The sequence below is a fragment of the Aplysia californica genome, unplaced genomic scaffold, assembly GCF_000002075.1.
Source record: "Aplysia californica isolate F4 #8 unplaced genomic scaffold, AplCal3.0 scaffold00004, whole genome shotgun sequence".
NCBI lineage: Eukaryota > Metazoa > Mollusca > Gastropoda > Aplysiida > Aplysiidae > Aplysia > Aplysia californica.
In genome coordinates this window covers 1,129,949-1,151,222 of record NW_004797274.1, presented here as the reverse complement: position 1 = coordinate 1,151,222, position 21,274 = coordinate 1,129,949, and the positions used below count along the sequence as shown (strand labels likewise).

General features: G+C 36.2%; 1 protein-coding gene across 1 annotated transcript; it reads left to right on the top strand.

The window, feature by feature from the left end:
- The first annotated feature begins 197 nt into the window (after positions 1 to 197).
- Positions 198 to 15,008, top strand: LOC101864033 (erlin-1). The gene is made up of 13 exons (XM_005089202.3): positions 198 to 355; positions 6,399 to 6,516; positions 7,138 to 7,160; positions 7,667 to 7,747; positions 8,569 to 8,615; positions 9,110 to 9,171; positions 10,152 to 10,277; positions 10,706 to 10,838; positions 11,216 to 11,307; positions 11,923 to 12,012; positions 12,390 to 12,469; positions 13,302 to 13,460; positions 14,015 to 15,008. Exons 2-13 carry the CDS (start codon positions 6,429 to 6,431, stop codon positions 14,027 to 14,029), a joined length of 996 nt encoding a protein of 331 aa, XP_005089259.1. The 5' UTR covers positions 198 to 355; positions 6,399 to 6,428; the 3' UTR covers positions 14,030 to 15,008.
- Positions 15,009 to 21,274: the final 6,266 nt, after the last annotated feature.

Genomic DNA, 21,274 nt, shown 5'->3' with positions numbered 1-21,274 from the left:
TGCAAAGAAAACACTGGATTTGGGATTTTTGAACTCTAGAATTATAAATTTGTAATGATTTTATGACAAAGTTTTAATAATTTTTTAAAATATGGAGAATCAAACTCCAGGTTAAATATAGATCTAAGAATTAATAGAACTCTAGCGTTGTGTTGTTAATTCTCCTTTTTAATAATGAACAAGTTCATAGTTTCACTTCCGTGTCAATTGTACCTCGACTGCTCCGCTAAAGCAAGCAAAGCCTAGCCTACCGCTTAGTGACAGATCATCCCGAGACTCATGAGCTATTCATAGTTTTAAGTGGAAGAAATACAGACTACAGGAATTCTTTTCTGACGCTAACGCTAGCAGGAAGGTAAGCATATTACTTTAAAAAAAAAAGAATAATTCTGCCTTACTTGTTCTCAATCATAGCGTCATAGCTGTGACTGGAGCAAGAAAATTCGTCAGTCGAGTCTGCACAGAATTTGATTTGCTGTTAATACTGTTATTATTTTGTTTATAAAAAGGCCGGACGCACGCTCGGGAAAATAAACTCTAAACTTTATTTCTCCGAGCGGTTTCCGTTCTCTAGATTTGTTGGTTATTTGTGAATGGAGTGGCCCGTGTGTGTGTGTGTGTGTAGCCTATAACTAAGGTGTGAACAGGGCGGAGGGTTGTTTGCATGAAGGATTGTAGTTTTTGCTTTTGGTGTGACTATGCAAAATAGGTTTTACTGTCAATGTCGAGCAGTCTTGTTTTCTCGCAGTACATTTTGAAGGCATTTTCAAATGAAGTATAGTCTGGGAACGCTGCCCCAATCGCAATTGAAGTAGGCCTATCTGAATATGCAGACATTTTTAATAAAATCTCTAGCTCTAGTCTCTAGAAATTGAATTAGATGCAAAAAAATGCATCTTCTGAGTCCTCGCAGAATGAAAGATGATGCGTAAATCTCGCAAATGACAAAAAAATCTCGAGAGCGGAAACCGTTTGGAAAAGTAGAGGTCAAGTTTATTTTCCAGAGAGTTCGGTAAAATAGTCACTTCATTCTAAAAAAAGGTAAAGTCTAGAGTTAATTGCGACAGAGTGACGCTGTGACAATTAATGCAGCGTAATTGCGACAGAGTGAGTCTGTGACGAAAAAGAATTTAAAAGAAAAAAGAAAAACAAACACATGCACACACACACGCTCTGAGTCTCACACACCCACAGACACAAATACAGTAGTCTCCGCCTAAGATCCCACCCCTTATGATCCCGGTTCACGTAAGATCCCGTTGTTTAAGAAAACAGAATTTTACTATACAAAAGTCACCCCTAAGATCCCACTCTGATTCACTCTGAAGGTCTTCTTTCGGCTAAGATCCCGCATTTCAGATCACAACTTGCGAAACAAAAGCCCGGGCGGGCACAGCCTATCTACCAAGAGTGAAAAGTTGAGATCAATAAACTGTCCGTCGCGTCAAAGATTAGCCACTATCGTGAATGTGATCACATACACATTGTAAAACTCGATGAAGTGATACAATGTTTGCCCCAGACGGGATCACACCGGGGTGTGAACTTACCGACACGTTTGTTTTCCCCGAACATCACACTCACACCTGAGGTCTCCCCCTAAACTTACATCACTCGCTGGGTGGGTAGGGCCTACACGTTCGCCCCAGGCGGGATCACATCGAACTGTGAACTCTTCCCTGACCATTGCAGCAGTTGTCTCTACTCCCGAATTAGCGAGACAGTCTGAATTTTCATTGGTGTGTTCCACAGAATTCTTAGTGTAGAATTCTGTGGTGTGTTCACAACGTAATGGTGTGTAACGACAAAGGCGGTTTGGGAAGGGGGGGGGGGCCTCGCTAATTCGGGAGTAGAGACTCGGTCAGAGATGGAAAGCTATACATTTTCGACAGGTAAAGGGGAAGGGCAACTGGATAAGCGTAGACCTTGAGACTCATGATAGGATAATAAGTGAAAAAGGCACGCGTCATGCCACTCTGCACTGTGATAGGTCATCAAGGTTAACTCACTTACTACTGAGCCCTTTCACCAGTCACGAGCGTTGAAGACTGGCGTTTTTGGGAGTATTTCAATAAATCACCACAACTCTCAGAATTACCCTATTGTAATTATTTTTTGACACAGTAAAGTACAAAAAACTAAAGTTGTCTAAGTCCAATACTTTATTTTATATGATTTTAAAAAAATTGGCATGAATTTGATTTTCCGAAAAATTTCCAGAGACATGACAGGTAGAATGAAATTCACAACAACAACAAAAATAAAAGTTCAAAGTGTTGTATTTTGATTTGTATGCATGTGTGCGTGTTTGGTGAAAGTATAAAAGCTGGTATGTGTGTTGATTCAGACCCATGCACTGAATTACATGAGACAGATGTACGGCACGACGTTGTGATTTCGTTGCGCGAACAACAACACCAGTACTAGTGCTAGATCTAGCCCTAAAACTACGACTCGGGCCGTGTTCGGGTACATATCCAGGATCCTAACTATCAGACACATCATTTTCTGAGACACTAGAACTAGTAAAACGTACAGAAGTATCGAAAATGGCGAAATTATGTGATTCTTGTTGATGCGACTTCTTCGACCGTTACTACGATGCGACTGTCGGATTACTATCAGCTGTATAGAAAAAAACAAAGCACGAGTTCCGGTCAGTTCAACCCCAGTTGGGGTCAGTGTCCTTCACCTTCAATAACTTAAAAACTACGGGTCCCAGAGATACGAAACGAAGTCTAAGTAGCTCAGGCTTGGCCAAACAAGGGTACGAGGCGGGTCCCGTGATCCGTGCGTGATTTGTAGAGTGAAAAAAAATTTCCAAAGTTGGTCACGCAAGGCTCGGGGGAGCCGTCGCGGCGGGGGTCACGCAACTGTTGTGTGAACCGTCTGAAGAGAGTTAACCACTCTTTGCTAGCCATATTTATGCCATAAACCCACCAAGGGGTCACGTCAGTTCATTGATGAGTGGAGGGAGACCATTTTACCGATTGCGAGCCTTAACATGGGTCACCATAGATTCTTCCCTGGGTTCGTCGGTTAAGATCCCGGTTCGCCTAAGATCCCGCATTTCCTTGCTCCTGAGCACCGGGATCTTAGGCGGAGACTACTGTACACATACACACAGACACACACACATCATACACTCACAGACACACGCACAAACGCGCACTGCACACGCTTGTGGCCTTACACACACACACACACACACACACACACACACACACACACACACACACACACACACACACACACACACACACACACACACACACACACACACACACACACACACACACCAAACTAACAGACAAACAAAGACAGTCACAGCTCGTTTCTTGTTGTTGTTGTTGTCGCTGTTGTTGCCCCTCGTAGTTTTTGTTTCTGTTGTATGCTGCTGATGTTTTGTGGTAATATCTATTGCCTCGTTATTTGGGCTGTCCATAATATTAACACAGATAAAGTAAACTGTGCCGTACAGAATGTCTTTGTGGGTTTTTGCCACACTCTTTAAGTTCGCCTTCTCAACTGTTTCTGGTGATTTCTTCCTAAAGGCAACAAAATTTTTATCTTTAGATTTAGCAATAGCTTTGTCAAATTCATTGTAAGATTTAAATGCCTGCCTGCAAGATAACTAGGACCATGCTGGGAAGCGAAGCGGAAATGGTAGATGATGTTAGGCCAATCATCAACGCAAAAGAGCTCAGTGTTCACTCTGTCGCAATTAACGCCGCTTTAGTTGTCACTGCGTCTCTCTGTCGCAATTAACACTACCATAAAAAAAAACCTCTCTGCCGACGAACTGCGCTGAACGTGCTACAGGGTGACCGCAGAACGGTTTCAAGTTTCAGTTCCATCACTTAGACTTCGAGTTTCAGTCAAGGCACAAATTGAAATCAAATTCTAGATTTCTTGAAATAGATTTATAGGTTTAGGCACAGTTGAACACGCAAATTCATGACATAATAATGAGACAAGCGGATAGCTAGAGAACGACAACTAAACGCTTAAGGCAGATATTTATAATAACAGCCATCTTGTTTGACCTCGCAAGGGGGACGCCCGCAGCGTCATCTGATCGGGATTCTATAGATCTAGGCCTAGCTAGTGATGATTTTGCATAGCGCACGGTTTGCACTGACAGTTTCCAAGCTTCCCTCTTTGAATCTTTCCTAATGGTCCCCCCTAGTCCTAGTATACTATATACTTCTTTTGCACCTCACAGTATCCATTTTTGCAAACCTAGCAGTCTTAAATTAGATCTACTCCATTTGCAGCTCAGCATCGTATTGGGTCCAATCTCTTGTAAGTGCTTATTATAATTTCTTGTGCTTACGATCCGGTCAATCATTTGCACTGCGTCATTATTGAACCTTGCTTGAACTTGCTTTTGTACATAGGCCTACCCTTAGTCTTTTTAGCATCAGAATCAATCTGGGCAGAAGACGGGTGCTGCACAATCACAGACAAACGAACCAAAAGGTTCTGCAAGTTGCAAAGAAAATAAAATCAGTCGGCAGGCTGCCGTGGTGCTGTGATGTTGCCACCGTGACTGACAAAGTTGGCCGGGAATCCTTCAATGATGTGAAACAAGATGGCTGTTACTATAAATATCAGCCAATGGCATTTAGTTGTCGTTCTCTAGCTATCCGCTTGTTAATAATAAGCTACATACATGATACAGTCACAGATAGGTCGATCACAGAAGACTCGAAATCACTCATCTGTCCAACTGTACCTGTGGTCCCGTTTTTTTTTTCTTTGTTTTCTTTGTAAGACATCCCCGGAACTATCATGGATCCCTCGAACTATCGAGGCTGGTCCCCACGAATTTGAACTATCCGTGTTATAACTATTTACTTTGAAAATTGATAGGAGCCTAATAATTTTTAGAGGCCTATCATGTACTATAGTATGTAGGGTAGCCTAGGCCTACTACTACTACTATCGCATTGCTATCATGCAGCAATTTACAGATCTGAGATTCCTCAAATTTTTTTTTCTCTTAGTCCTAAGCCAAAGTCATTTTGCTATTGTAGTAGTAGGGAGTTGAATGCTTCACAGTACTTAGTCTCCTACCCCTTTCAGCACACGCTTCTTTTTTTTTCTGCTTTTGATTTTGAATTTTCATGGAAATTTTAATTTAAAAAGATCTCCCCTTTTCAGTATTAATTAAACTGTTGAAAGCGATGACATTTTCCAAGATGACACATTGTTCAGCATTGTAATCTATAACAATAAAAGCTCCCCCCCCCCCCAATCCCCCATATTGAATTTTTAGATAAGCAGACACATATTGCCCAGTTTCCATTTTAACACCTTTTTTATCCTCTACTTGTATGAGTTTCTTGCAGTGATTTTAAAAATTGGTTTGATTACTTTTGCCTTCTTTACTGCACTTAATTTTAGAGATTAGGCAGAATGATGAAAGCAGGTGATTTTGGAGAGTACGGGAGGGGGTATAATGTTCATGTTTGTATGTTATAATGTGGAGGTCTACATTCTCAAGTTGAGTGAAAAGCAATGTTCTGAACAATATCTAATTCAGTGTGGATACTGTGAAAGTAACCTCTGATAGAGGGTGGATTGTCTGGAATTTCTCCTGAAGCATTGCCTAAAGTTGGTGTGTAATGTGGAGCTCTAGGATGAGTACAGATAAAGTTATAGAATGGCACAGGGAAAAGCTTCCCGTATGTTAGTATCTGATTATTTCATGACATTCAACAGAAAGAAAATTAATATAATACTGATCATAGCTTACCATTCTTTATGAAAATGCTTTGAGGACCATTTTGATAAGTGAATGTCTATTGTCCTTGATAAGTGAATGTCTATTGTCCATGAGGTTGTACCTTTTGTTTTAAGTCATCCACAAACAGTTCTTCTACATTTTTCTTTTTTTTACCCTACTTTTGACTTGCTAAATCAGTACTTGTAAGCAACTTAAGTTAGTATAACTAACAATTTAAAAAATTAATCTTTTGAGTCTTTACAAAGCCATCCTTTCACTTAAGTAATACGTAGTACTCTAAAAAGTAGGTTATGTTATAAAAATAAACTTTGGCACTTGCATCAGTGTTCTTAGCTCAAACTTTGAAATATTTTAAGAAAGCATTTTTTCACGACTATGTTGCAATTTTTTTTCTTTTCTTTGTTAAAACATTTCAAAAATGAATTTTAAATCTGTGTTAATGAAAAGCCAGAAAAACAATTGGTCATTGTCATCCAAGGATGGCAGTAGGTTTAACTCAGCATCAGTGAAATTGAGCCAATAGTATGCCCTGTGCATTTCTGATGTTGCCAGGACATTCTACTTCTATTGTGTTATAATAAATTAAATTTAGGGGTCCAGTTTGATATTCTTACAATAATTATTGGGTTGTTGTTTTTTTCCCCAGTTGGAAGTTTCGCCTTTATAGGATCCAGACATGGCTCAACCAGCTGCAGTGTTGATGGTAGTGGCTGCTGTGGGACTTGGTGTCGTCATAAACTTTTCAATACACAAGATTGAAGAGGGTAACTTCATTGACATTATCACTTACCCATTTAGTGTATAGTGAAAAGATCAAGGGTAATGTAACTTGTTCATTGTCCAGACCATATGGTATTCCTAAAACTTACTTGTGTAGAATGAATGAGAAAAAAACCCAACAGTTTCTTATTTCTGTTCTAATCTGGATTTTGAAAATTGTTGCGGTAGATTAATTCTTGATGATAACAATCCATGGTCTTGAAAAACGTTTAATGTTTGGGAATTCGAACATTTGTGACTGATAAAAAGATATCTGTAGTTCCCAACATTAAGGAATTAAAAAAGAAATGTGGGCTTGGTTTTAGTTATTTTTTATGTGGTACTTATTGTGTTTTGTCTAAAGCAAGCGTGTGTTTATAGTTTAGAAGAAATGAAATTGTCAAGAATATTTTGGAATGTGTGCATCAGTAATGTGGACAAGTTTTCGTTCGTTATTAATATCCAAACAAGTGGTTAAGACAGTGAATATATAAGGAAAAGGCTTACATATTTGCATGTTTCTATTCCACCTCAGGTAAGGTAAATAAATAGTCTGGAATTTTTATCCTTATTCCGTGGTTTTAACTTGCTGATGAAAATGAATGTGTTTATTGTTTTCCCCACAGGACATGTTGGAGTCTATTATCGGGTGAGTGTATCTCTTTTGACATTTTGTGGGATGTATTTGTATTTAAAAGAGCAATAAATTAGCTCCAATTGTAGGGGTGAATAATTATGTCATAAAAACAGATTAGGGTGGACATCTACCCCATGCGCAACCCTCCCCTTCCCTGAAACTGGGTCATTTTTAACAATATCTGAAAATAACCCCCTGCATAGAGTTTGACATGTTTTTTTTCAAGCCTTGCACGAATGCCTGTACAGTTTGTGCTCCTGTTGATAGAGATTTCTTTATGGAGAATTTTGTTGATTTTAGTTTTGTCTTTATTCTTATTATTGCTGTGCAGTAATAACAATGTGGTCTTCTGCTAAACAATATTTACAATGTGATCTTCTATTTTGGCTTTATTATACTTATTGTGGACCAAGTAATTGTATCATGTGGGGGTTTTTGTTCTTTAATTCATTCACATTCAAAGAATTCCATTCTTTTATGACATTAATTTTTTTTTAACCTCATTCTTTTTTTTTCAGGGTGGTGCACTGTTGTCAAAGACAAGTGAACCAGGGTACCACTTCATGCTACCGGCTCTGACATCTTTCAGATCTGTTCAGGTATGTGATGTAATATAAGGTGCTTTTAAACTGAGTGATCTTATGTGATTGTATATCCAGATGACAAGGACATGTGGTTACTTGAGGGAGGCATTGCGCTGCCAAGAGCGAAATGCTCGCAGATAAAGGGATTTGAAAACAACAAAAACAACAACAACATGTGATTGTATAGTCCATTACCTGTTCTCATTCAAAAGGGAGTGTAGTTGGAGAGCGCTGTTGGTAGATCTAACTTCACTACTTCTTTACTTTCCCTCTGTTGTTTCTGTCTGACTGTCTTACTTTGTCCCAGCACTTAATGACTTTTATTGTATTGATGTGCGAACAAATTCAAAAGGAGATCATTTGCTTTGTGGTGCTTTATGTATTTTATCAAGATCCAAAAGTAATCTATGTTCGGGTTTTTTTGTTGGTAGTATTCAGTCTACTATTCAGCTTTCATCACCTGACAAAAGAAGTTTTTTTAGATTCCTGTTTGAAAGATATTACATCACACCTTAGAAAAAGCAACTCAGCATTGAAAAAGGTAATGAAATTCAGAGCAGTATTAATGGAGAGTTATTGCTGTGGCTGATGTAGTTTTATTCTGTGGAGTAGAGTTTCTTATTACAATCTTTCATGAAACAAGTGATGATTAACAAAATTTATTTGAGTCCACTTGGTCACTGTCAACTTTACTGTATCACATTATGTAAAACCATTTTAATGATCTTTTATTAGTTTATTGCATGAAAATTCTGATAATTACACATGGGAACCTCATCTCCCTATGAATGCATTTGTTTGAAATAATGGGCTACTTTTTGTCTTTTTGTCCCCAGACAACCCTTCAGACTGATGAAGTGAAAAATGTTCCCTGTGGCACAAGGTACTGAAAATTGCTAGAAGGAAATGTTTATGATGATACTGTTAGAACCAATGACATATTCAGTCTCTTTTTTTAGTGTTCAGTACTAGATTTGCTGTTGGGAGGGTGTGGAAAGAAAGTCATACTGTTTTTGAAAAGAGAAGGTCACATGGGCGGTAATGATGAGCTGCTGTGTTCTGATGGCACCTTTGAGAACTGAAAGGTGAAATGGTTCTGTTGAGCAGCTCTAGGGTCTTATTCTGTTAGGTTTAGGAAGATGGAGCGGAACTAATCTGAGAGGTTCACATATATGGCTTTGTAGAAAAGGGAAAATAGTTGAGGTTTTTTTTTTGGGTGGGGTTCCCTATTTATGCTCCTTTTTTCTTCTTATTTTTTAATACCTGCTGATTTTTTTTCTTTCAATTGCTACTGATTTCACTGTTGCTATATACTTTTTACTCCAAAATGTTTGTATCTCTGAAAATTACATGTACTTTTGATTTGCTTTTTCCCAGCGGAGGAGTTATCATCTATTTCGAAAGAATTGAAGTTGTGAACAAGCTGGACATAAATGCAGGCAAGTCATTTTTAGTTTCATAGCATGTAACTAATGAGTTCTGCTTTATCTGTTCAAATTAAAATGTGCTTCCAATATGTTGGTTACTGTTACAAGATGTTTAACCCTGGACGAACGCCACGTCTTACCGAAAGTAACCAACTCCAAATGCTCCGCCGCCACGGCCGATCGGCTGTAAAACATGGGGGTTTGGTGGGGGCATTAGCTGAGATTCATACCTGCAACTGAAAAATGACCATTTACAGCTCAACGGGTGATTAAAAAGACATATAAGACCATTTTCTTAAAGCTGATAGAATGAGCCATTAAAAAATTATAAGTGATCAAACAAATACAAATAAAGCAGAGAACGCAATGAAGTCAACAGTAAAGTAGCACAGCGGAACAAGTAATAACACATAGCGTGTAGTTGTTCAGCTGGACTGCGTCGTTTTATCGATTTATATGTGGGCCAACAGACGTGATACATGTTCAAAATAACTTGCAAACTCATTGATCTCTATTTATAACTTTTACCTGCACTTTACTACGTCATTTACCATATAAGGAACACTGAAATTTTCCTTTAAAGAAGGTCAGGATCTATGCCCTTTATGCGTGGCCTGCGCGCTTTCTGGTCGAAGTATGTCGGCCCTATATATAGGGCTGTCACTCTACCTGGGTAGCCCCGCTCACGCCCAATATATAGGGCCTTCACTCTTCCAAGGTTAAGGTGCTGTTTCTTTTTACTCTAAAACTGATAATAATTTTTGGAAAATGTATTATATTTCATTGTTGCAGTCATTTTATTAAACTTCTGTAAAATCTCTGGTGATACAAAGTAATTTTGTTAATTATAAAAGACTGTTTTTTTTCTCCCAAATTGAGATTACATAGGGGCTGCTGCCAAGAATGCCTGTGTGCTGTAAATCGTCAGAGTATTAGAGAAGAAACAAATGTTCTATAGTATATTTTTATAACTGTTTATAATCTGTCCCCAGTTTTTGACATTGTGAAGAACTACACAGCTGATTATGACAAGACTTTAATCTACAACAAAATTCATCATGAGCTGAACCAGTTTTGCAGTGCCCACAATCTACAAGAAGTTTACATAGATTTGTTTGGTAAGTTTAGTTTTGAAGTATCAAAGTCCTTTGATTAAAAGAAATTTTCACACCAATAAGAAAAGGGTGTGTTCATTTTACACTAATTTTTTATTTATATCAATTTTGCACAAATACTACAAATTTTACACTGCACAAAAAATGTTTATCTTTGAGTGTTGGTATATATCCCTCTTGGATAATAAAGTATTATCTTATCTTATCTTATTAAAATGCTTATAAGCACCAAAGTATGCGACTGATTTATGTCGTGACTAACGGAAGCCATGCTGTCAACTTACACTGCATTCTTGAGGTGAAATGAGTTAAGTGAGTTGAACTTCTTTTTAGTGTTACAAATTTAGACATATGTGTTAAATATTGTTCGTGCTGCTTGGCTCCTGTAACATTTCCTTTGTTGTTTTGTTTCCTTCGTCTTCAAATATCAGACCAGATTGATGAGAATTTGAGGAAAGCCTTGCAGTCTGATCTCTATGACATGGCCCCAGGCCTAACTGTTCAGGCAGTGCGAGTGACCAAGCCAAAGATTCCGGAGCAGATCAGGAAAAATTATGAAGCCATGTAAGATTTTTTCAAAAACTGTCGTGTGTGAGCGTGTTGTCTTTGCTTTTTCTGTTGCATAGTGACCCTTTTGCAAAACTAGAAGTTGCACTCATCAGTTACACTTGGTATCATCTGTGAATAAATCAATTTGTTTCTGGAGATATTTTAACATGTTTTAAAAAAAATGTTCATTCTATTCATCACACAGTTTTCCTTGGAAAATAAGGCACACTCTGTACAGGTTTGGACAATGGCACCATTCTTGCGTCTTTGAATTGGAGCTTGCAATATAAAGACTGCAAATGTCCGTATATCAATCTCAAGCTAAATATGATCTGCAATAGTGATTTTATTTTTTCTGTTTTCTCATATATGTATTTACCTTTTATGTCTAGGGAAGGAGAGAAGACCAAGCTGTTGATTGCCATCCAGAAGCAGAAGGTTGTAGAAAAAGAAGCAGAAACAGACAGAAAGAGAGCCATCATTGGTATGTTTGATTTTGTAATACATGTATATTCAGTAATTTCCTGTCGTTTGCTTACCTGTGTCTGTCGTGAAGCAGTTAGGCACTTCGTGGTCACTTGCAGGAGATGTGAGTTTGATTCCTATTTTGGGGAAAATTTTAATTGAGTATCTCCACTTTCTGCTGGGACGTTGTATCCCTCTCAGCCCAGGTTGTCCCTGACAGGCAAGGTTGAAACGGCCTGTCTCATAAATGATGTAAACAGTAGCAACAGTCTTAATAAAACTTGTACAATAATCACAAATTACATCTGTCATTAGCTTTTTGCTTTGTAGGTATATAGATTTCTTCAAGCCGGTTGATTTATTTTCTAAGGAAAGTCTGACAACAGGAGCAGTACGATGTGTTTGAAAGAACAAGGCCCTGTCCCTATTGCCTGTTGAGATGATTGCTTTCATGTTGCTGTGTCACATGTTGTGACAAAATACTATTATAAGTTGCAGAGACAAAGAGTATTCTTTTTTTTTCTAAATCATGATAAATAGCCCTGAATGTGCACTGTTTCAATTATTTATTTTTTGTAGAGCACTGTGCTCAGCTGTTCTCACCATTTTTGTTGTTGTCGCATTTTGTTTTCAGAGGCTGAAAAGATCGCCCAAGTTGCGAAAATCCAGTGGGATCAAAAGATTATGGAAAAGGAATCTGAGAAGAAAATGTCTGAAATTGAAGGTAAACAATTCTGCCATTTGATTTTTTTATAATCAAAGTAAAATTTCTTTTTGATCTAAATAAATCATAAAAACACTGGAAATTCAAAGCTGTCTTTTTGTTTTTATTTTGTTTCTATAAAAGAATTACATTACTAGTTGACATTTCAAAAAACTAAAATTACATTTGCTTTCAAAGAGAACTTAATGTATTTATATTCTGACGTTCTGTTTCTAGACAGATGCAATATAAAGTGCTCCTTCCTGCCATGGATAAGAAATAACTTGTTATCTTTATATTTGTGATTAGTGGCACATTTTTTGTTCATTGCTGATAAATTGCTTGTGATAATGTTGTAGTTAAACACCAACTCAAATGATATATGTGTTTTTTTTTAGATTCCACACTTTTGGCTAAAGAACATGCAAAGGCTGATGCAGAATTTTACAAGGCCCAAAAAGAAGCAGAATCAAACAAGGTAGAGAAATAATTGTTTGTGTGTGACTGCCTGCCCATTTCATATTCAGTTGGTCTGATTTTGTTGTTCTGGACTTTTTGAAAATCATTTTGTTTAAGTCAGTCTTGTGTGTTATCTGTGTTTATACTTTCGATTAATACTGCAGCTTGCGTCAAGATATGTTGCTATTTTGTGACAAATTTGTCAGTAGCTTTTGAGTGCTACTCCTAAGTTGGTGGGTGGTTGGCGGGTGCTCTGGTGTGGTTTGCTCCTGCTTTCCTATCAAACATCTATTGTCCTTTTCTCCCCTTCTTCTTTTTTATGTTTGTTACTCTCTTGTAACACCTCTAATCTTCTGGCGCTCATATGACCGTATGCAGTTGCGAGCGCCGTAAAACCTCTACTAATACTATACTCCTAAGTTGTACGTCTTTCATGTCCTTCTGTTGTTCTCATTTCTAGAATTATTTATGTTAGTCGTAAATGGAAAGGAAAGTTCCCATTATTAGATTTATATAAATCATAGGAATTATTGAAACTTTGATTGTCGCAAGTGAGATATTTGTACTGCAAGTGGAACTGTAAAATTGGAGCACACTTTGATTCTTTTCGTCAATGTAGTGTTTGATGCATTTCTCTTTTGAAATTTTTTTGTTGTATTATTAGGTTCATTATAATTGATAATTATAATTCTCTGCACAGTTGGTTCAATATAGATATAAGGTCTAGTATTTTATGTTTTTGAATGTGATTTTATTTTTTTCTAAATGTACACTATTATTTTGACTGCAGTATATTGATGAAGTCATTGTTCTGACCTGCCCTGATTATCTCATGTCTTTTCTGCGTGCAGGTGAAGCTTACCAAAGAGTACCTTGAAATGCTGAAGTTCCAGACCCTGGCTAGCAACACCAAGATCTACTATGGCAACAGCATACCAAGTATGTTTGTGGATTTGCCAGCTGTAGGAGCCGCAGAGAAGTCCTGCGGTGGTGATTCGAGCTCTTCAGAGGTAAGTGATATTTACTTATAATTCTGGACTTGTTTTCTATGTTCGCTACTGACTTAAACGCTTGTCAAATCTCATCATTAAAAAAAAGTTGTCATAGGATTTACAATGAAGGGTTGTAAATCTAGAAAGCTGGGTATATTTAGACATTACTTAATTACGATACCTTGAAGACAACATGTCAATTCTGAAAAAAAAAATTTTCAGCTGGGAAAATCATATGAACATTTGTGATCCCCGCTAACTATTTTATTAAAGTAGCATAAAGGCTTTATCATCTTATTCTCTCTGCAGAATAGGGTTGTTGAAAATTGTTTTTATCTCTATCTGTTCTCTTTTTTTTCCCAGCTTTCTTTTGGTGTTTTGTTTTATTGCTTTGATGTGTTCAAGTTTGTATAGGAGCATGTGATTGGTTAGAGGGATTGTAAAAAAAAAAAGATTTTCTGTACATTTTACCACTGCTGTCAGGCAGTAAGAAAGTTTTGGTGATAAAGTGTTAGATGAATGTTATAATCCTTCTTACTGTTTTAATCATGGGTAATCTTTTCTTTTCCCAGAATAAAAAAAGATAGATTGGACATGATCGGATGTGAGTGGATGCATGACTAGCGACTTTGAGAACATCACTGCTTGTGTATGGTGCCTTTGCTCAAGTTCAACTCATACCTTGAATAGACAATATCATTTTTAACTGTGTGGTAGTGCAATTTTCTCAATATTGTATTGCTTGTTAAATTTTCTTTTGCCACAAAGATTTAAGGATTTCCAAATGATGAATTATTGACACAGAGAAGTGAGGCGTGATATTGGAATAGCCTGCTGTGTATTTCTTGTTTTATGAATGAGCAGGTTTTTCATCATTTTTAATGGTCCATGGAAATCCATTAGTAGCAGCCAAATAAAACGACTGAGAAACACTCCACTAAACGAAAAAAAATACAGAATGAACATTCCGCAATACGCGCATAAATTACTCTTTTTGGTGTGTGTGTGTGTGTGTCTTTGTCTTGATTCCTTTTGTTTTGGTTCTTTTTTGCCTCTTCATCTTGATTTTGTTAAACAGACATTAAAGAATGATAATGTATGGGTGTTTGAAAATTATTGTATTTCAAAAAAAAATTTTCAGTCTTTTTTATTTTTATTTTCTCTGTCCTAAAGCTGTCTTCTCTTGTGATGACACTAAACATGTAATGAACTGTCTTGTAACTTCAAATTGTCTTGCAACTTTAATACCATGAAATTGTTCAACACAGAACTCTTGTCTATTCCACATTTTACTTCAGAACTGTTCTCTTTTTCTTTGGTCTTTCTGGTCTTTACTATTTGGCATGTGTTTCTAGATTTTGGCAAAAATGTGGTCCACAAGGGCATTTTAGATATGGGGAATTTTTGTGTTTTGAGGACATTGCGCTTTACGCTAGACTCGTAAAAAAAAAAATGCAGCTATTTGAGGAAATTGGCAGCTCTTTGGGGCTGTCTATTTGATTTGAAAGCAGAAATGTGAGCATCTTCTGGGAATAATAAGATGGGGAATATTAGGTGCAAAATATTTAGAAATTTAAAACAGAAGTCTGTATTTAAAGTGTGTACTAGTTTACAAACATATGCTAAAACTTATGTAAAGTGCACATGTGCGTTATGTAGAAGTCTTTAAAAAATCATTTTTATTAGAATTACAAGCAGTACATACACACACGCATGCGTTCGCACACACACACACTCAAACTACACAGACTCACACTTCACACACACACACTCTCATGCAAATGCACATGTATGCAGAGATGGCTATACTTTTTAGTGGATGTCTCTCTGTACAAATGATTTGAAAAATATTAAAATTGTGACATTCTTTTCACGTGGTGATAGAAAATACTGCCAACTTGTAATTTTGTTTTGTTGCATGCAGTGAAGAGATTCTTTCAAAGAAAATATTTTCTTTTCCTTAGTCAGATTTTGTCCTTCAACATTTTTAGCCTTTCATTTGTTATGGAGAGCTTCTGCCATTTTGAATTTTGTTGAGTAATGTTTTGGATCACATAGAGAGTTTTTGTTTTTTTAGTTCTATGATTTTAAAGATGTTGTGTCTTTTCTTGTGGGTGTCTGTTGGATTGTTGATATTTATATAAGTCTGTTTATTTAGTGGTGCACACATAGTAATAACTTGAAATGCTTTGAAGTGGTGTTATAAAGAAATACTGCGATCCTATTACTAATATATGAATTTTGCTCGGTCTATTATTGTATGAATGGTTTTGTCATGACTTCAATTGATTAGAATGTTGTTTTTTTCTTTCACATAAGTTCAATGAGAGATGTGACCTAATGTGTTCCAACATCATAAGACATGTTAGAATTTGCTCCAAACACTTCTGAATGTGACATGCGACCCTATTTTTTCTTATCTCTCTTCTCTGCTGCTCAAGGTAGTTTTTATTGGTGCACTTCATTTTTCTTATAATTTGTGAAATACTGATATCTTAAAGCTCTTTGAATAATGTAGGTGGGTGGCTGGAGGGTGCTACTGGTAGGTTCTACTTCTTTTCTTTCGTTGCTTCTGTCTGTCTGTCTCTTTTCCAGCATTAAGTGACTGTTATCATGTGCTTCTCAATGTGCTTCTCTTTACTGTAATGGAACAAAAAATCAATTTCATCATTTTCACTTCCCCTTCTGGAGTCCGGTTCACTCTTTTCCTACCTAACATCTTTCATCCTTTTCTCTCCTCCTTTTTTATATGTATGTTACTCTCTCGTAATGCCTCTACTCTTTGGCACTCATTCAATCTATTTGTTCTGCAAGTGCCGTAAAACTCTTACTAAAACTAAAAAAGATTAAAAAGCAAGCTTTTCTCCTGGGCCAATCTCTTTAGTTGTCGCGTGGAATCGTCAGTCCTCTTTGTTAGTGCATGGAGATCGTGGGGGTCATTTTTTAGGGTGTCATCTATATTATATTTTATATCCTCTGTGAGATCAAAATATAGCTTCAAATACAAACCGTACATACCCACTCCCACTGTAGGAATTAATTTTTACTTAAGAAAAATTTTCAGTCTTTCTGGGGATGGATCTCTTGAAAAATCCTGTAGAATGTCTCCCTTGACGTGATATCCCTGTGAATTTATTTTCAGGCTGACATAATGAACTGATTTTGTGAGATTGCAGTGTGATTGTAGAAATCTCAGTGTTGTTTTCCTCATTCATTACTTTTGATCTGGACTTTGATTTTGTTTCACGTATTGATATCCCTATCGTGTGATATATATTTCAAGCATTAGACTGTTGTGGTTATTCCAATAATTAGTTAGCGCCAATAATTTTTTTCAGGAACTAATGATTATGTACCCAGTTCTCTATTCATGTTATTTATACTCATATATCAGTGTAATCATCGAGCTAGATTTCTCCACCAAATTGTACTTTAACCCTATCTGTACGTCGTGTTTTATTATCGTATCCATACGACGTGGGGAACTCTGTGCCACTACTTTCAAAGAGGAAATTTACTCGTTAATCCGATCCGTACACTTTGCATAGCAGTCTGTCGAAATGATTTTTTGAGAAATACTGAAAGTTTCAAAGAGATCTTCGTCTAGAAGTATTCTAGAATGTGAAGAATACAACCCCGGGGGTACAAAATAACCCCAGGGCGTACAGATAGGGTTAAAAGTTCATGTGGACTTAGTAGGTGAACTATGTCTTTGGTATGATGCATTGCTGATTAGGTTTTTTTTATCTTATAATTTTGTGTGTGTTCCAAAGCAGATGTTGTTTAGCTGCTGATGACACAGTTGATGACTGACTTTCAAACAAAATGCAGAAGTTTGAGGTTCAAATAGAGTACGATCCTATCTTTTTATTTATTTATTTTTTTTTCTTCGAATTCTGAAATGGTTCTTCTCACCCTGGTATTCTATTACAGGCCCAAGTGCTCCAACTTTGAAGTTACCTATTCTGCACCTCAAGTGTACACAACACTAGCAGCACTTCACAAAATTTGTCATAGATTGATGTTTCTTTATTAAATCTTTCTCCTAGTTGCCCAGAAAGTCTCATTCCGAGGCGTTTTCCATAGTCTGACGATTTTGCCATGTATACTGCTCTCTGAATAATGGGTTTTACATGCCTAGTTTATTTAGGTTTGATATTTCCTAACAATCCCTTAATAATTGGACATCATTGTTCTGAATCAAATTCTTTTCCGTTTCTCATGTGGATTAAATTCACCTTATTATTGCTGAATTTCAACAACATCTTTAATTTGATGACGAAAGTGTTAATTTTATAAGTTACCAGTATTTCAATGAGTTATTCTAATTCTTTCTAAAGTGATGATACATGGAAAAACCCCCCATAAAAACCCTAACAACATAGGTACCTCCGCACTTGTCAGTTTTGAAGAAGGTTTTTAGTGCAATATGTCCTCCTTCCTTTTTAGGTGGGTATTATGACACAATCTTTTTTTGCTGTATAGCGCCATCACTCTGATCGGACTAATCCGTTGCAGATTTTAGTGTCGTGCAGTCAACTTTATTTTGTTCAACTTCAAGCATGATTGTGTAATGAGGGAATGTATAATTTATTCTAACTTCATCTATAAACATCTTCAGTTTGTTGGGCTATATAAAAGTGCATTACCTCCTAATTTAATGATAGATTAGAAATAAATTTCACTTATGTAGGGCATTTCCGTGATAGTTTATGTTCAGTGTGATTGTTGTCGTCTTCATTTGCTTCTTGGCAGTTTCATGTCTACACTGTTTGTAAGGCCATGAAAAACAAGTTTAATCAAAGTCTGACTGTTGTGTTATTCCTTCTGGTTTCATTGTAAACATTCTTGCACATTATTTAATTTATTATTTTCTTGATACCGTTGGTTTCTAAGTCTTTACTTTTTTTGTTGTTGAGGTTTATATTATACCCACAAAGCAAGTGAGCTGCTTTTGGTCGCAATATTTGGATAGGGATGCCATTGTTAAAAAAAGGCCATGTTTGTTTGTTTGTCTCCACAGTGAATTTTTCCTGGCTCAGTCTGAACTGAGGGAAAGCTTGTGTTTTAAATGCATGAGAGCATGCTGGTGCAGATACCAAATCTAAACAGACAATTATACTCTCTAGAATTCAAGAACTGGAAGATATAAAGTTTAGAATTGATAATAATAGATGCTGACATTAAGCTGATGTGTAAATAAGGAATGAATATAATTATAAATCTTTTATTTGTCCCCTTCTGTTGAACCTGTTCAAAACTGTCATCCGATTTTGTGCTTTCGATTATTACGTTATCAAAAAGTGAACAAAATTGTTCTGTTCTTTTTCCCCCCCTAACATTCTCTGCTTTAGTGTTCCCCTCCTTTAATGTGTGCAAGACAAGCGAATAGAGTTAGTAATGGATGTTTAATGAATTTTTTTCGCCTTACATAGATGTAAACTGAACCCTTATTTACTAATTTTTTCTTTTTAAAAATTTGTTACTATTTGAAAAAGGACCACATATTGGTCAGTTTTGAAGCTGAGGTGCTCTTTTTTTCCTGTGATATAATTATCTTGGTCGCTTTAGGTATAGTATCATGGTCTTAACTCTGTACGAGAGACCTGGCTTAGTGCTATGCCTGCAAAGAAATAATGAAGCACTAGGGTCAATGAATGCATGATACTATAGTTAAAGTGTGCTGGCACCTCTATCTTACTTTTGCATCTTTCTTTTTCTAGATTAAGCTTACGCGTATTCCTGCTTGTAGCTTTTGGTTGGTTTTGGACTTTTAAAAAAATTAAGTCTTATTTTAAAGAGTTAAAATGTATTTCGTTTGCTGAGGATAGTCAATATTGTCTGCTGGATTTGGTTTGATTTTGAACTCTTTTTAGTCTATTATTTGATTAACTAAGGATCGTCAATATTGTCTACTGGATTTATTTGTCAAATAAATTTTGTTTGGAGTTGCAATCAGATGTTCATAGATTTATACTTTCTAATGAACACAGGTAAGTTTCCAACTTTCAGGAAATGTCTTTGGAATATTTTTGATGCACATGTGTTGTAAAATTTTTTTGGGGATGAGTTATCAATTTGAATGAGACTTTAGTGATTTTGTCTCACTCCACACATTTATGTCATTGTGCAAGTTATCGTTTTAATACGATTGTTGAGAAATTATAGCGGTGTCTTATGATTCATATTGTTTAAGTAAATAGTGTTTTTTTAAGGGTTTCATTTTTTTTCCTAAGGTATTTTTCATGTCCTGCCTTCAGGCAGGATGAAGCACAGTGTGTGACAACTTTCACTGTGCAATGTTATGTCAGATTGTTCTTTATGGCCTCGTATTTCATTTGAAGACACTACTCTGTATTTTTTGCAATACTTGGTTTGGAAAAATACGTCTAGATAAAGGGGGTATTAAATGTATGGGTATAACATACTAATTTTAGCCTCCTGCCAGCCTGTGGCCAATCATATGGCTGGTTTATTGTAACATGCTATGATCAAGAATGGGGAAAAAATGGAAATGACAATGGTGATCATTGTCAACTGAAATAAAATTTTGTGTTCTTTAGAATTAAGCAAGGAAAAGAGGTATTTGCAAGTCATTTAATTAATTTTGATGTGCTGGTTCAGAATTTTATATTATTTGTATGTAAGAAAGAAGTTTTTGATAAGTTTATAAACAAGACATTCATAGCAGGCGAGTGGAAGACTGTCGTGATGTGAAGATGGACGAAAGGACTGACTTACAATTTGAGCTTATTTTCATATTACTGTACGTGTAATATCCCCGAAGAGTGATGCTTGCTGAATTCATGTGATCGCCTGATTATTAAATGCTCTACAGTTGCTTCTCTAAAGCCAGGTGTTTGAGTGGTTCACCTTTTTTGTATGATTCTTCTCAAATGCCAGAATTCATGATTGAATACCCAATGTCATGGATGGAACAATAATCTGGGTTTTAGTCACTTTCGTAAGAGTCAAAGCCTTTCAACAAAAGTTTTTACTCAGTTAGTCGGATTCAGAGTCCAGCAATGGAATATTGATGGTTGGAGGGTGTCGCTAGTAGCTTTTTGTTTTTGTATGTCTACTTTTGCTTTTTCTGCGGTACGTAATGACGTCTATTGTGTCAAAATACTTCTCTTGGCTTCAACTTGACAACTTTGGATTTATCTTATGATCTTAAAAGGATAGTAAAATTGAGCTTTTCTTCATCCTTAATTTGACAACTCTAGATTGTTACTTGTAAATGTTATGAACAAATGTGTTAATATAGAGATGCAAATTAAGAAATAAGATTTCTGTTTCCATAGTTGATCGATGAGATAGGTTTGTTATTTTTTAATGGTATAATTATAATAATTCATAGATGGTTTGGTGTCAGCATTTCATGCTCTAAGAGCATTGTTTGATTAAGATGACTGTTTATGAATGCTTTTTACCCCTGAATGAAAGTTTGGAAATATTTTCAGTTCTTGTTTTGAATGTAGATGTGTTGCATTTTTTGTTTATAATTTCTTTTGTCCATGTTCACCACTTTTGCCTGATCTGTTACTTTTCCTTTCATTTCCATGGTTTGTATTAACATAATATGTTAATGTTAAACCTGTTGTTGTATATCCTCAATAAACATATTTTTCTAATGTTTTATAATGAGCTGCTCTCTTGTATTTTGTTCTCAACTTTTTTTCAAGAGAAAGTTTGCATTATATCTATAAGTACAGATACTACCAATTCGACCCGTGACCTTGAAAATAAACACATTTGATTTTTTGAAAGTCACAGTCGAATTTAGTTGAATTTGGTCATATTGCGTCTGAATGGTAGCTTTTTCCCCTTCT